We start from the raw sequence: 16,336 nt of genomic DNA, 5'->3' as shown, positions 1-16,336 counted from the left end.
ATGTATGTTTGCCTATGATTATGTGTCTGGCGTCCTGCAGCTTATTGAGCATTTCTCGCTTGGTAGTTTCCCCATTGTTTTGCTTTTGAGAGGATAGATGGTGTGTCATACTTTGGCCAAATAAGGCCAACTTGCTGCCAAAAACTACACCCCGGCTGCATAATCCTCGTTCCCACAAGCTACCTGAACAGCTTCTCCGCTCAGGCACAATTCCTGGCAGCTCAGGCACGGGTTTCCTTCCTGTGCCATCCCCCCCCACTCACAACCTGCATGGCGTGAAAAATGGATGGGAAACTGACCCATGATTCTTTCAATTTTTTTAAAAGGCTCTGACTTTTCCCTTTCCTCAACAGGAGGATGCAGACAGTGTTAGTAAGAGCTGGAAAATCCAGGAATGGTTATTTAGGGATTTCCCAATGGGTTTTCTCAGTGTAGGAAAATACAGAGGAAAATGAAACCTACAAAGAGGAAGCGAAAGACAAAGAAAATACATTTCAAGTGAAAGTTTGTAGAGAAAAGACTTTTGAGGGGTGACTACGTTGTTATCACTGCGCTCAAACATGCCAGATTTAAGGGCCTTTTCACACAGAACACTACGACGAAACCACTGCGCTTTGAAACCAATTATTTCCAATGGCTTGTACGACACCACGACGGCTTTACGCTGCGCCGAGCAAAGGGTGGTGCACAGCGATGTGTGCAGAACTTAGCGGCGATTGCAACACTGCATTCTGTGTGAAATGCCCATTATAGTGTCATCGAAAGGGAATGCCACTTAATAACATTCTTTATTAGGAGTAACCTCAACACAAAACAAGTCAAACAAATATAAGCTGCGTATATATGAGTTACTTTAAAACACACACCCAACATCATCACAAACCTCCACAGTCTCTCACAAACAAACAAACAGTTTAAGGGTTAATTGTTTTCTGCTATTTTCTTGATTTTATGATTTGTACTTTGTCCTAATTACGTTCATGCCAATAAAGCAATTGTGTGGAAAACAGGTAACGTCACAGCTCACTGTTTACCTGGTTACTTTAATAACTGTCTATCGAAGCATGTTAGCCGAAACCATAGGGTGGTGCCAACAGAATACATTAGCTTGTTTTGGATACATAAAGAGCTCATCTTGTCGGTCTTCAGAACCATTTGCATGGCTTTGTTACGTCAAATCAAATGACAGTTGAGGTAACAGAGATAATTACTGTATGTGTTACGTGGGTAATAAGACTCTGTTGAGATGCTGCTTAAGACTCACAACAAAATGTAGTCTGGGTTTTTACCTGGTGCGTACAATGAATATAATCCAAGTGACATTTTACACCAAGTTATTATTCTCCCCACATCCCTCAGCTCCTGCTCTCTTCCACTCACCTTCTTTCTGTTCCACGGCATTGGCACCGGGCCGACAGGCTGCTGGTTATGTAACAATCGCCCGGCTGTGTTGGCACCACATTCAGTGCCGGAGCTTAATGAAGCTCTTTGATGGACAGCAGAGAAGTATTTTCTGCTGCCCTCATGGGTTTTGTGCTGCCTCCAATGTTAGAAATTGAATTTTGGCCCTGATGTGTTCCCACCTCCAAAACCCCTCTCCCTTTCTCTCCTGCTAGCTCTCTCTCTCACACACACACACACACACACACACACACACTGACCACACGCTGTTTGCAGCGATTCTGCAATGCCCTTTAGTTCGTTATTTAGAGAAGTGTCACACCCACACATTTGTACAAATCTTTGTGCGTGTGGGATGATGCGAGTATTTGTCGGTGCTGTTGATGTTGTTGATGTTTTTATTTTTGCTTCTGCCTGCATAGCTTGCTGCATGGTGATGTAACAGGTATGCAGGGTAGGATGTCTCTCTTTGGGAGGAGGGCTATCTGAATTCGGCTGTCTCTTTTAAGAATCTATAGACTGTAAAGCAAGCAATAAATTGCCTCCTATGCAGTTTGACCTGCTGACACTGCAAGGAGTACTGCACCTGTGTGTGCTAGGTAGTCATACAAAATGTCACTGTTGTCCCTAAACAGAGCAAATACGGTGCATTCAGTAATTGCCATGAAGACTTGGTGGTTCATAGGCTCATTTACACACAGTGGTAACTGATTCTAAATTTGTCTTTTTCTCTCTTTCTCTACAGATCTGTTTCCTGGTGTCAGCTTTCCGTGGCCGAATGTTTTCAGAGGACAGCTGTGCTGCTCTGGCGCTCTTCTCTCACTATTTCCACCTCAGTCAGTTCTTCTGGATGCTCATACAGGTAACAGCAGGTCAACAAGCATTAAACCTACATATTTATACATAAAGATTATCATTTACATTCAATTTCTATACAGGCATGGCCACCAGCAGTGGACATACCCCGAGGATACACAGTTTTTGCTGTAGTTGTTGCCATGCAGCTAGATCACAGAAGGCACATTATTTTCCCAATATAAGCAGAGATATTCTGTCTCTCTCTATTCTTTGACCTGGATAAAGAGCTGAGGTTTGGAGGCTATCTCGCTCTGCTTCATTGTAAAACTGAGTCTGTCTAGTCTGGAAGGCAAGCCTCAACAATGATGTCTATTCACTAGGCCTTCAACCAGACAATAGGGCCAAGTGTTGAGCTGTAACTCAAGAAAGTCAATAAAGTCAGTCTATTCTTTCACATATATTTCTTATTGAAGGGCACCTGTAAGTCAAATCTCATTTCATTCTCCTGCTCATTTTGCTCATGACTTGGCATAAACAGGGTTCCCATTCTTCCTTTTGTTCCTTCGTTTTCTTTACGTAATAACGAGTGAAACTTCATTCCTCCACCATGTGGGCTTAGGCAGGTTTTGATTAGGGGGTGAGATGGAGGTACCAGACTGCTGCATGACATGATCTTTGGCCCTAGACTGGTACCACTTAGTAACACCTCAGCCCACCAGCTCCTAGCCCCCTTCTCTATGACCATCTGCCCTCTATTTCTTTTTTTTCTTTTTTGTGACATAACTGCTGAGAACAAAGCCTGGCAGGCAAAGTCCCACTTTGCAGCTTAACATGCACACTAGAGAAGATATTAAGACTTGATTTATACAGTCAGAGCCTAACTCAATGTGAACAGATGTTTTCATTACTGCTTAAACAACAAAATAGCATTTTATCGATTAATTATTATACAATTTAAAAAAAAAACATCCCACACACAAATTCCCCACCAAAAAATTACAGGATTTTCAGCTCTCAATGTAAACCTTGCCTAAGCCAATTTTAATCCTTAAGAGGGAATATAGATTTCTTGTGACCTACTGATAGAGCACAGGATTGTGGTGAACATGGGCCGGAGTACTTCATTCACCCCTTTAGAGAGGAACACTGGCCCCGGGATAGATCCTTTTCCTCAACTGATCCTCCCTTTCCAAACTAAATCATTGACTTAATTAAAATAACTCTTTGCGGATCTTTTAAATCTTTTAGGATTTAAAACTTAAAAAAAATATAGGCTTGTTAAACAGATATGATAAATGTTCCATAAACCATAAGAAGTCTTCGTTATGGTTTATGGAACATGCTCTTCTCGTTGTTCCCCTCTTAATTAACTTTTGCTTTGTTTCCATTGCTTTGAGAACGTGTGACGTTCGTATTGTAAGTGGACATAATCTGTGTTTATGTAGTGGATATAATCTCTCCTGGCACATACTTTGTATGTGGTGAAGTATTATAAGATTAGCATTTATTCACATCAGAATGTTTACCAGATGACCTGTGAGATATCTTAAGGGATGAAGGCTGAGACCAAAGGCTTTCATGTGGCCTAAGAAGTGTTTTTGGATGACGAGAATTGGCAGTGAGATGAAATGGTGTTAACATTTGGATACACATGGTAGTAGTTAGTATGGTGGTAGAGTTGATATGATCTAGCAGAGAAAACATGAACTATGATTCACCCGAGAAGGAGTTTCAAAATGCACTTTGGATTTTCAATTCTTCATTCAAACACTCGCTCCCTCATACATTTCTTAAGTTGCCATTGTTCTTTAACACCCCTACCAAAAACGACCCTGGACATTTCTTTATTGTCAGCAACTATAGCAGCTGACAATGAAAATATTACTGCCACTCTGATTGATGTGGAACTTTAACACCTTTCGGTCCTCACCAACATCTCAGCATCGACCCCACTGATGTCTCACAGCTCATGTTCCCCTCCTGTCAGGTAGATGAATATGATATGAATGGGCACCAGCAACCCATCTCAGACCATGAAGAAGACTTCAAATCAATAACTGCAGGGTGTGTGTATGTGAGGATGTGCGTGCCCAATAGTTGGTCAGAGGAATAAGCTTTGGCATAATGCCAGAAAACCGCCAATAACTGAATCACAGCTTTTTCATGACTGCAGAGGCAACCTCAGCTTTCTGAAACTGCGTCATATTACATAGCAATACTTTACAGCTCATACAGCCTTGAAATACCCGCTAAAGCATTAGTACTGGCCTACAGTGTATTTCTAACCTGTTTTACTGTACTAGTTAGCCAGATAGGGGCCACTTTCACTAATTTGTAGTCAGACGATACCTGCCAGTGTCCTGCGAGAAGACAAATTCATTTGATTGTGATAATGGATTTATAAGTGGCCTCTAATGGCCATCAGGCCATGTGGTCAGACATACAGGTGGTGAGTTTCCCCAACAGCGCTACTGCTTCAATCACACTTAAAGGATCAGTTAACCCCAAAATGTACAATAATCACTTACCTTCAGTGGCATCCAGCAATGCAAATAGTTTCAGCTGTATTTGTTAAGCTTTTGAGATTTTGTCAAATGCAATCTGAGTAATACGCAGGACGCGCTGTCAACTGTTGTAACGGAGTATTTTTTCAATAGGAAGTCATTCCAGTGAATAAATTCAGTTAATTACTCTGACTAACCAGGACATTGTCTTTGGAAAGAGACATCGCTGTTAAAACCAAAAGCAAAGTTGCATGGCTAGGTACCACTAGATAAAAGGAAATTGATATTGTAATTTGTTTGAACCAACCCTTATACAGTTACAAGGCAGTAAGACAAAAGCATAACCAATCATCATGCCACCTAAACAGCAACCGAACATCACACTAATGTCTCAGTGCAGTGCAGTCAAGCTGTTACACAACTTGTGTGTAGTTCTGTGTGTGAGTGTGTCCATTCTTGTGTTGTGTGTACGTGCAGCAATGTTTGTTGTGTCAGTGGTTATGCAATATGGCTATTTCCATGGTTATGGGGTGCAAGAGTTTATCAGAGGGAGAGGTCAGTGTCCCCTAACCTCCTTTCCTTTGCCCGCTGTGCAAAAAGAGTTCACATGCAGATGGACACAAACATCATCAGCTGTTATTCATTATAGCTGTTCTATAAATATGTATTGCTCTTAACAAAAGAAGGAATTCTTGACAATCTTGACAAGTAAAATCCTTATAGGCTGTAAAACGTTTGGTCTAAATAAGGCTAAGCAGAGTAAAGGTCATCAATTTGTAACCGCAGCCATCAAGATAGACTGGAAAACGCTACTTTGTTTTTCCCTTGAGCTTAACTTTAAAATTCAAGAGTAAACTTTGCCTTTTGCTCTTCACCAGTGCTAAAATTGTAATTGAAAATGTTACTGCCTGCAGAGGTCTTCACAAAGGGATAAGACGTTGTGTTGCAACCAACAGGTGTTCAGAAAAGCTGCTTATGTAACAGTGCTGGGCTCATTATATCAGATGGATGAGGCTATCAAGGCCTGCCAGATAACAAAGCAAACAAAGCTATTGCGGGTGTGATAAAAGTGTGGTTGTATGTGTGTTCTCAAAGAAAGATGAAAAGAATCTTCCAAACTCCAAACGTTATCTTTCCCCCACAACATTATTGATTATTATAATTATAATAGTTCATAAAGGTGCTGCTTCTGTTGACATGTCTCTGCTTTCGTGTTTATTAGTTGTTTTCTCAAACTCTGTACCCAGGCAGTGAACTTCTGGCAAGTGCTGGTGATGAATGACGAGCACACAGAACGTCGATACCTGCTCTACTTCCTGTTGGGCTGGGGACTTCCTGCTCTGGTCATCATTGTCCTGGTCATCGTCTTGCTCGGCGGCTTCGGATGGACCATACACACTGTATACGGGCTGGTTCAAGGAGATGTGTGAGTGGACATTGCAAAACACTTGCGTACAACAACTACACCCACAAGTGGTCTTTAGAACCGAGGAGGTGGAATTGACCAAACACTAACGTAATCTGTTTTCATGGACTCGTCAGTCTGTTTTTTAAACTGGTCTGAGTCAGTCGTAGTGACTTCACTTTCTTTTTTAGGCTTACGTAAATTACACTTCGGGGCTAGAGTAGAGTACATGACAGACAAAGTCAAAAACTGATGGAGATTGAACCCTTAAATCACATCTAAAGTTAGCCAGAGGTCTTAGGTGTGGCTGTTATCCTTGGGATAGAGTGTGTGCTGTGTGCGTGTTTCCTGAGAGTGGGTGTGTGTGAGACAGTGAGCGTATACATGAGAGATTCAAGGATACAGAGGAGTATTCAGTTACGCTGGAAGCGTACCTTCCTCTTACAGGGAATGAGGCAGCCTTTGAATTCCCTCTCTCTCCTCATGCGTGTAAACAGATAGCCGTCTTGTTTTCTCAAAACTCAAGTTGTCTCAGTTTCACCCTGCCTGCGCACAAACAGGTGTCAACCTCAGACCTTGCGTCAGTGAGCATTTTTGTGCAATACATATTCCATTTGTATGTATTTGTGTCAGCAGAACCCTTGTTTTTTTCATGGATTTTTATTTGTGTTGTCACCGTTAATCTCATAACTATAATTTGGAGTGGAAAAAAACAATGTATATACAGTTGTATCTTACTAGTTCTTATTTGAGTCTAATATGATAATCTACCTGGACAGACTGATTCATGGTTAGTTTGACTACTTTAAAGCCAGGTTATAAGGTTGATCAAATAATTTCCCATGAAGGTGGACATGTAAACCTGACATCTTATCTATTTCATGCAGGCTGTTTTATAGTCTCACCTGTGGAAATGTAAATTTACAACTTTAATGTCTTGCTATCGTATCATGTGAGTCGAGGCTACCATGGCAGCATGTATGTCTCCTTAATGTAGAGTTGATTTATACTTTTAACTTTATATTAGGCCTTTCTTAAACAAGGCCCTGTTCTTAAGTGACCCATTACACTCCACACTTCCATATGTAAAACAAAATAACAGCAGTATGTCAATGAAAGCCCCCATAATAAGCATTACTCACTTTATTTATTATAAATTCTAAAGTAAATGAAATGAGCCACTGCGTAATGTTTTCTTCATTCACTAGAGGAATCCCTGGGATTTCACTTTCTTGTGAGACTTTGCTTACAGTAGGATCTCATCCTCTTACAAGGCCACAGCCGTACAAATATCCATATTCCAGTGTGTTTAAATTCTCATAGCCTGGCTGTCTTGCTGGCAAATAGTAATGCAATGCTTTATTTGGCATACCTCGTGTTATGCTATGGCTAGCATAGCTCCAATTATTATCTGCGATTACTCAGGCCTGCCGGGAGGTCCTATCTGTATTTCACTCTCCCACCAAATCAGGGGCCGAACTTGTTTTGTGAAAAGGACAAAGTCACATGAGTGTTTTGATAGTTGTTTGGCAGTTAACAGTGTATATGAGGATGTTGATTTTCCCAGAAAGAAAAAAACATGTCTGATTGGACAGAAGCTGTGAAAGGAGTCCTGAGATTTCCCAGGAAAAAAAAGAGGCTGGCTCACACCAATAGACAAATTGTAGAAATTAAAAGATAACTTGATTTAAAAAAGAAAAAGCGAAAAAAAAACAACTTCCTTTTGACCTTTGCCTCTTAGGCAGGATCAGCACATGAACTCACATAGCCACTCCATATTTTTCTCCCTTTCTAAGCACGAGACACGTGTATCGTGTTGTTTGTTTTAACTGTTCTTTCGGTCTTTAAATAGAAAAACACTTGCAAGGGTCTTTGACTTAAGATATTATCCCCCTGTAGCTGCAGATTGACCTAGTTGCTCAGAAGATTTAAGAACGTACGTATTTTGCTGTTGAAGGCAAAAGCTGCTGTTGAGCAAGAATGCTGTGAGTCTTAGGCCGGCGCAGAGGTCTCACCGGCCAGAACCTGTTTGTGAAACTTGAAGAAACACAGTCTTAACTTGAGTAAATAAAGAGCAATATTGGCATGTGATATGTTTCCGTATTTTAGAGCTTACCTTTGTGTTGGATACACACTTTACTCCCCACCCCTTTCTCTCTTTCAATTTCCTCTTTTATTCACATACTACATTCTGCTTAATTTCCACACACACTGAAAAAAAAGAAAAGACAATCACTTACGGATTTGTCCGTCCCCTCTCTAGGTGCTTCATCCCAAACATCTATGCAGCTCTGTGTACAGCGGTGCTGGTGCCTCTCATCTGTCTGGTTGCAGTAATGGTGGTGTTCATCCACGCCTACCAGGTCACTCAGCAGTGGAAGGCCTACGACGACATTTACAGAGGACGAACCAACAGCACAGGTACCGAATACAGCATGTGTGTTCACAAACATAAATGAACCCAGTTATGCATAAGCATAGATATGAGTTTATAAATCTCTATGCACATAAAAACATAACAACAAGTGTTAAGTCACACAATCTCTCAATCTGCACCACAAAAACATGTAACCTGCTGCCAGGATGCCCTCTAGAACTAGATTGCATCCACCCCTATTTTTGGCTAAAGCTTTCAGCCCCTATTTTGCTCGGCTTACAAGCTCTGTCTCTGTCTGCTGTGTTTGTACCCAAGGGATTAATGATACAGGAACAAAACAGTACCTGCTTCCCTAAATGAAATAATGCTGACAGACACACTTTTGTTTAGCCATTGCACTTAAATAGACGTGTATTTTAATGCAGTGCAGAAAGATGTGTGGATACAACCCCAAACTTGTACTTCATGATGATGTAAGATTCTTGTTAGCAAAGGAATACCCGTCATAGAGTTTTGGTCTGTATGAATCAGGAGTATCTTTTTAGTGCAATTGGTCACTTCGACCACACATGAAGATCCTAGCCAAACCACTTTAATGCCTCAGTGTCATGTCCCTAATCAGTGGCCATCAGTGACAATCAGCTGGCTTTAGCTTGTTTTGCTCAGTCAAGGCCCTCCAATGACAAAGCAAAGCCTGAATTAGTGCCAGTCCTTTGGCTGGCAAGCGGTTTGCCCTACACACTGTGTGTGGCCTCTGAACGAATGTGGGAAACCAAAACAGTGCTTTGCTGAGCTGCAGGTAGGTGTGCATTATTGATGAGAGCAACACATTCTCATTTAAAAACCAGGCTGAGGCTAAAGGTCAGCCTGTAGGATTTTTGCCGGACAGGAGCATTTTACTATGATAGACAGTGCAGACAGCAAAGATCAAAAGTAGACAGCATAGGTTTGGGGTGAGTTTAGGGATAAGGAGACTTGGAATATAGTATTGTACTGTGTGTTGAATGAGAAAAACAGGAAGCAGTCAACGTAGCAAACAAGGCAGCTTCTAAAACTCCTTATTTACGCAGAGAGAAAGAGAGAACGAGAGAGCAAATGCCGGGAAAGGAAGGCTCAGCTAATTATATTCAAAGCAGCAGTCTAAAGTCCCGACTGTGTGTGTGTGTGTGGCACAAGCACAGAGGACAGAACAACCCTTGAGGTGTGAATCTGTGTGTTTCATTTTGTGTAGAACTGCTGCAATATTGAACAGCAACATTGTTTATCAAAGTCCACGCATGGCTCAGTGCTGGTTGCACCTTAGTTTTATTTGGATACACGATGACACAATATGTATATGAGCATGCAACAACATAAACAGTGTGCACTGCATTTAATTACTGTTTTATTTCTTTGTTGTTATAGTAGTGTTATGGCAGAGCTCAACTCTGTTCAGCCCTTTGCAGTATATATAGTAGCATTGTAGGCTTTGTCTCAAGAGTCAAAAGCAGAATAAAACAAATCTGTTCTCTACCATTTAAAAGGTTTCACAGGTTTAAAAGCCACAGGCACTGTTACAACAGCCGTGGTCAGTTTCAGTCCGGCATTGTGTGGCAGTCAGACAATAGACCAATCACAAACAAATCTTATGATTCGCCTTGATGTGCTATTCAGATATGTTTTGCTTCACCTTGACCTGTAATATTTATGTCAACATTTTTAAATGCCTTACTGCAGCAAACAGCTGATGAGATAAGCTGAGAGCTTCTCTCTGTATAAATGTGAGTGTGTGCGTGAATTCTTGTGAGAAGCCCGAATGTAAAACTCGATAGCAGGACTTCTGACGTCAGCGATATCAAGCAAGTGTGCCAGTGTCGGAAACTTCATTGTGCCCACTGTAAGGCTTGCCAGCAAAAAAACAACATAAACAAAATCAAATGAACTTACAAAAGTACTATTCAAAGCACATCAGTAAGCCCCTATCACTGTCATCGTTGAACACATAAGGTGTGTGTGCAAGACATGATGTTCTTTTGATACAGAAGTGAGCAGACTTTCAATTTTCAACAGACCGTAGTTGAATGAATAACTATTATTGTTCTATTTTTAACTGTAGTTAAACTCACCGCTGCATGTACATTCATACATCAGTATTAAAAATTGAATAATCTAATATATATTGCTGCATAATTATTTCAATAATTGTGATACTTTAAAGACATTTTCTTGCTAATACATATTTTACTTCAGTAAGATTTTGAATGCAGGGCTTTTACTTGTGATGGAGTATTCTTAATTTGTTGTATGGCTACTTAAGTAAAGGATCAAAGCACTTCTTCCACTGCTGTTGGACTTATTTTCCTTCGGAAATTGCTGAATTTACATGGGAATCCTTTGAATGTCTTTTTCTGCTATCATGAAAGCACACTAAAAATACACATCTTTGCAACCTTAGTACTAGTATTGTCATTAATATTACCAGAATATTCTCTACAATTAAGCAACATAAAAACAAAGCTTTTACTGTGCCTAAATGTTCACACTTAGTTGATACAGATAATACTTGTGTGTGGGGTCGTGTGTGCATGCTCAACACACACTTATTACAGCGTGTTGTTATTGCAGCTGCTGACCTCTCTGTGACAGTGATGTCAGCACTGTATCGAGTTTCTACCCGTTTTGTTGAACTGACGTCCTCCTCAAAGTTTGTCTTCTCACACCAGGAACCAGCTCTAGTCAAATGTAAACTGGGGCCTGTGCTCCTGTGGAGAGAAGTAGCTACTTCATGTCCATGACAAATGGTTTTGAGCACAAATTGCACTGTTGGAGGTTAAACTGTTTACTTCTTAGCTCCGCCAGGCAGAAAGATGCCCATGACATCATTTAGCAGCACTCTCGCAGAGAGCTGAGACTCTTCTCATGTGTTTATGCAAAGACTTACATATGCATTCATGCATGTTCACACACATGCAAGTATATGCACCCATGCATTAACAGAAAATGTGTGCCTGCACTGCTTCTTTCTGCTTCTTCTTAGTGGTATCAAGACAAGCAGTATGTCAGCATTTGGCTCTGGGAACCAGTTCTTACTGTGGGAGCTCTGCCCTGTCCACAGACTGAAATGTGCTTACATGGTTGGAAAACTCAAACCAAGGAGGGTGCAGATAGACAGATGTGCAAAATAGAAGAACTGACTAAAAACAGTAGAAATTTGAGAAGACTGAGGAAAAAGACTAAGAAAAAGGCTGAAAAGCAACGGATGAACGAGTTTATGAAGCAGATGAATCATCTCTGAACAGACATACACCAAAATAACACTGAATGTCCAGAGTAAGTGTGGAACACAAAGAGAATAGGTGTTAAATAATGATGCTGAAGCATCGGGAAACAATGACCAGAGTATTGGCAAAATGAATAAAGACTTACAGGAAATAAGCCTCAAGGGGGAAGGGAGAGGCATGAGGAGGAAAAATATGAGAAGAAGGAAAACAAGAAAGTACAAGAGAGTTCAGCCAGAGGAAAGCTGCAGTGAGATAAGGAGCAGAACTTGGAGCAGAGCGGGAACTGACAGGGTGGTGGAAGTGGCACCTCAGTGAGGGCTTTTTGTGCAAACTTGGGGCCAGTGCTTTGTGTTTCCATCCTACTTGTGAAGTGAACTGTACAGTCTGTCCTACATAACACTAACCAACAAACAACAGAGTGACTCAGCAGTGTGATTTTTAAGCGGTACATTTTCTTTTTTTTATGTGTGTCTGGGATACAGATGATTTAGAAGATGATGCCTTGACCCTGTTTCCAATCCTGTTTCACCAGCTTAGTACGTATCAGAGCCAGGTCAGCAGTGTTTTTACTTGTCATCCCTCATTTGCGCCACAAAATACAACCATGTTGGGTGTGGTGTTCATCATGTGGGTGTGTTTTGAATATTCTGCTGACTGTGTATAACTAGTGTATTATACCAACCTCCGTCTATGAGAAAATGACCTCAGTAAACATTGTAAACATGAGTTTCTGGTCTCAATTGCAAGTTCCAAGTCTTCTTCCTTACAGCATGATCACCATATAGTAAATTAAGGTCCCATTTAGAGTAAAATAGACAATAAAGCAGAGTATTGTCAAGAGTACTACCTTCTGATTGACTGGCATTGTCAGGTCTATGTGTTGTCGCTAGAAATGTCTTATTCAACGTTCGGTTGTACTTAGCTCCTCCTTAGCTCCATGTCACTTCTGTTTGCAAAAAAACAAGATGCAATGGACAAAATGCCAAACTCGAGGCTTCCAAACAATAGTCCGCAAACCAATGGGTGAGGTCGCAAGATTATGTTCACTTCTTTTACAGTCAAATATTACATTTGTGACATTCAACTGACAAACAAATCTCTTCCCCTAATTTGTAAAGCAACTCTGATGCTAACACAAAACCTGAGCAAGCTGGCTATAAAGTTAATTCATCAAGTGGAGCCTCTTTTTTAATTGTACGTAAAACGCTCTTCTTTATAAGGACCACATTCATTTAAAAGAAACACAGTTTTAAGTCTTAGTCATGTCCTTTGTTATGTTCTGCTGAATGAAACATGATATATGAGCTCTATTATTTACCAGGCCTCTCTCTCTGTTGGGATGACTCCCTCTTGACAGTTGACTCAGTCTGCTCCTGAATGGCAGTGCTCATTTTGTTTGTCCTCTAATCAGCCATTCCAATAATAGGTGGGAGAATGATTTTTCAAGATAAGAGGTATATCACGACCTGATGTAGAGGAGGTGCAAGGATACATAAGTGGCCCTAGTTCAGTCTCCACTTCAGTATGAGACTGAGTGTGTTCTCTTGGACTCTCACACTATTCATCATGAATAGTACAATGGGCAATGGCTAAAAGGAATATAAATGTATCTGTCCTTACCCGTATAATCTGAGGTGCAGTACTCAGCTCTACTTGTGTAGCGTAACATACTGTAAAACTATATCGGCCCAGATGGAAAGTGGGTTACTAGTTGCTACAGTAGAGCTCAGTTTAGAGGCACGTGCAGAGAGAGCTCTCGCTGGTCTCCTCTTAGCTTTGCAGTCCAACTACAGCAAATGTGATTCAGCGTTTTTCTGCATGCTGTGTGCAGAGTGGTGGATGTTCACTGTGAACAACATGCATGAGAAAGAGTGAGCATTTTAGCACGAGGTCAACTGTTTGTATGCTTTTGTGGCAAGTGTGTGTGAGTGTTTTAGGGCAGTATTTACTCCAGTATGTGCTTATTACTGAGTGCAAACTCAGACTTTTAAAGTATGGAGAGGAGCACACCTATCTCCAGAATAGTGGTTGATTATGGTGTCGCTTTTTCGGTCAGACTATATGAGTCACAATCGTAGCCTCACTCCCCAAATTACTGAGAGAGGTGAGATGAGACAAGATGACGACTGGCCACAAGGTCTGTGGCATCAACATTAGCATTATTGCTATTATTATTAAGAATATTACTCGGCTACTAGTATTCATTTTAATGTCATTCTCAAACATAAAAGCTGATTGCGAAAAAAAAAAATAAAACAAAATTGTCCACCACACTGTTTCGAGGCCGGCTTTGACTAAATAACACAGCAGCCATGGTGTTCCTAACTTGAGAACTTGTTCCACCTCTAGACGATTAATACCAGCTACAAATACATACCGTTTATTTTAGTGAATTGATGAGAGTGATTTCTATTTCTCATTTCTACGTCCATGTTCACCTTAAGATATACAGTGTATATAAATGTAGCTTTACACGCTATATATGTCAGTTGTCTGTGTCATTTTCACAAGCAACGGGATTGAGCACATTGGCTCGTAGATCATTAACAGCATTATTGGCAAATGCTCAGAAGATGAAGCACTGAGTGGGTAAAATGGAAGTGCGGCTCTGAGTGCTTGCTTGTTGGCATACATGTGTGCTTGTGTGTACGAGCGCCCTGAGGTCTTATTCAAACTTGTGTTTTTTGCTCTCCAGCAATGTACAGCAAGCACTAGTTTGGGCTTTAATCAGGGTCCACATTACTCTACATGTGGACCACGTGTGCTCATTAAGACTTCTGGAGCAGAAAAGGCTGTGTTCACCAATGCTGAATTGGGGCAGTCAGGAGTAGTTCATTAAAGAGCTCCTAAGGCCCGCTCCTGGCTCTAACACACCAATCCTGTCTTTCTACTGCCCCGCTTCAGAAACACTGCAACAAATGAGGATTACTCTGTACTGTATATCACCCAGAAACTACCTACCAACTGTGTGTGTGTGTGTGTGTGTGTGTGTGTGTGTGTGTGTGTGTGTGTGCGCGCGCATAATCTTACAAAGAATACCGTAGCTATTATTAGCTTTTACTCATCTAGAGTACTATAAATAAGATACAACCTGGAGCTAAACAAGCTCAAAACCGTGGCAATGACAGTGGACTTCAGGAGGAGCCCCGCAACACTGCCCCCCCCCCCTCACCATATTCAAAAGCACTATATCTGCTGTGGACACCTTCAGGTTTCTGGGATCCACAATCTCCCAAGACCTGAAGTGGGCCTCCAACATCGACACCATCACAAAAAAGGCCCAGCAGAGGCTATACTTCCTGCGCCAGCTCTGGACCTGCCAACCTGTTCAACCTGCCTCAGGAACTGCTGATTCAGTTCTACTCCGCTGTCATCCAGTTTGTTGTCTGCACTTCCATCACTGTCTGGATTGGATCGGCCACCAAACAGGACAGGAACAGACTACGACGGAGTGTCAGGTCTCCAGAGAAAATCATTGGTGCCAGCCTGCCCTCCATCCAGGACTTCTCCAGATTCAGGAAACGGGCCGGAAACATCCCTGCAGACCCTTCACAGCCTGGACACCACCAGTTCCAACTCCTCCCCTCTGGTAGGCGCTACAGAGCACTGTACGCCGAAACAACCAGACACCAGGACAGCTTCTTTCCACTGGCCGTCACTCTGATGAACACTTAATCAGTCGTACAGTGTCAAATCTGTGTGCAATATCCAGTACCTATACATTCTAAATTTTATATATATATATATATATATATATATATATATATATGCATATTTCACCTACTTCATGTACATAAAGTATCCTGTGACAATCTTTCCATATTTATTCAAGCATCCTTGCACTCTACATCTCCATTTCATTGTCATTGTTTTTGTTTTTTATGTTCATATATATTGTATATATACTTATAATTATATGTGTACATAGTAGTTAAAAGTTATGCTATACCTTTGCTCTACTTTGTTGTCCTTGTTTTTTGTTTAATTGTCAATTTCGGTGTATGTTCTTTGTACATTGAGAGCAACAGAAAAAACAGTCAAATTCCTTGTATGTATACCTATACATGGCCAATAAAGCTGATTCTGATCAAATCATATCAACCAGATTTTTCAGTAGTTATGTACTTTATTTAACCTCCGCTGTTGTTATTTTTCGCTCCAGAGGTGCCGCTGGTCCTCTACCTGTTCCTGCTCATCTCCCTGGTCTGGTTGTGGGCAGGACTCCATATGGGCTACAGGTACCTGTGGATGCTCATCCTCTACGTCATCTTTAACTGCTTGCTGGTGAGCTCATTCACTTGTTTGTCTTTTTGTTTGTTGACGTGCTTCCGTACCTATCTAACCTGTCCTTGATTATTTGTTCATTTATACAGTTATTATACTCCTACACTCAATCCACAGCAGCATCTCCCCACTTGCTTTCCTTTCCTCTCGGCTATACACTGTACCAAAAAGATTAATGTACTGATTTGCTGTTAATTTCCATCTTATTTAACACTCTCCCTATTACCTATTACCTATTACTTCCAAGAAAATGTTGCTGTTTTGAAAGTATGCACACTGAGCCAGGAGAAAACGCAGGGATTTGAGG

The 16,336-nt window shown here is 41.1% G+C and overlaps 1 protein-coding gene across 2 annotated transcripts in view; it reads left to right on the top strand.

The window, feature by feature from the left end:
• The window catches only part of adgrv1 (adhesion G protein-coupled receptor V1), a 106,014-nt gene that overhangs the window by 75,687 nt on the left and 13,991 nt on the right, over nucleotides 1-16,336 (top strand). The window contains exons 89-92 of one of the 2 annotated variants that reach the window (XM_031849618.1): nucleotides 2,147-2,263; nucleotides 5,951-6,129; nucleotides 8,372-8,529; nucleotides 15,908-16,029. In XM_031849618.1, the coding sequence (XP_031705478.1) occupies nucleotides 2,147-2,263; nucleotides 5,951-6,129; nucleotides 8,372-8,529; nucleotides 15,908-16,029 (576 nt within the window). Of the gene's footprint in view, nucleotides 1-2,146; nucleotides 2,264-5,950; nucleotides 6,130-8,371; nucleotides 8,530-15,907; nucleotides 16,325-16,336 lie in introns of those variants that run through there. The other variant, XM_031849617.1, reaches the window with a different exon arrangement.

The sequence above is a fragment of the Anarrhichthys ocellatus genome, unplaced genomic scaffold, assembly GCF_004355925.1.
Source record: "Anarrhichthys ocellatus isolate YVR2014 unplaced genomic scaffold, GSC_Weel_1.0 scaffold9, whole genome shotgun sequence".
Classification (NCBI taxonomy): domain Eukaryota; kingdom Metazoa; phylum Chordata; class Actinopteri; order Perciformes; family Anarhichadidae; genus Anarrhichthys; species Anarrhichthys ocellatus.
This window is presented reverse-complemented; position numbering and strand designations above follow the sequence as displayed.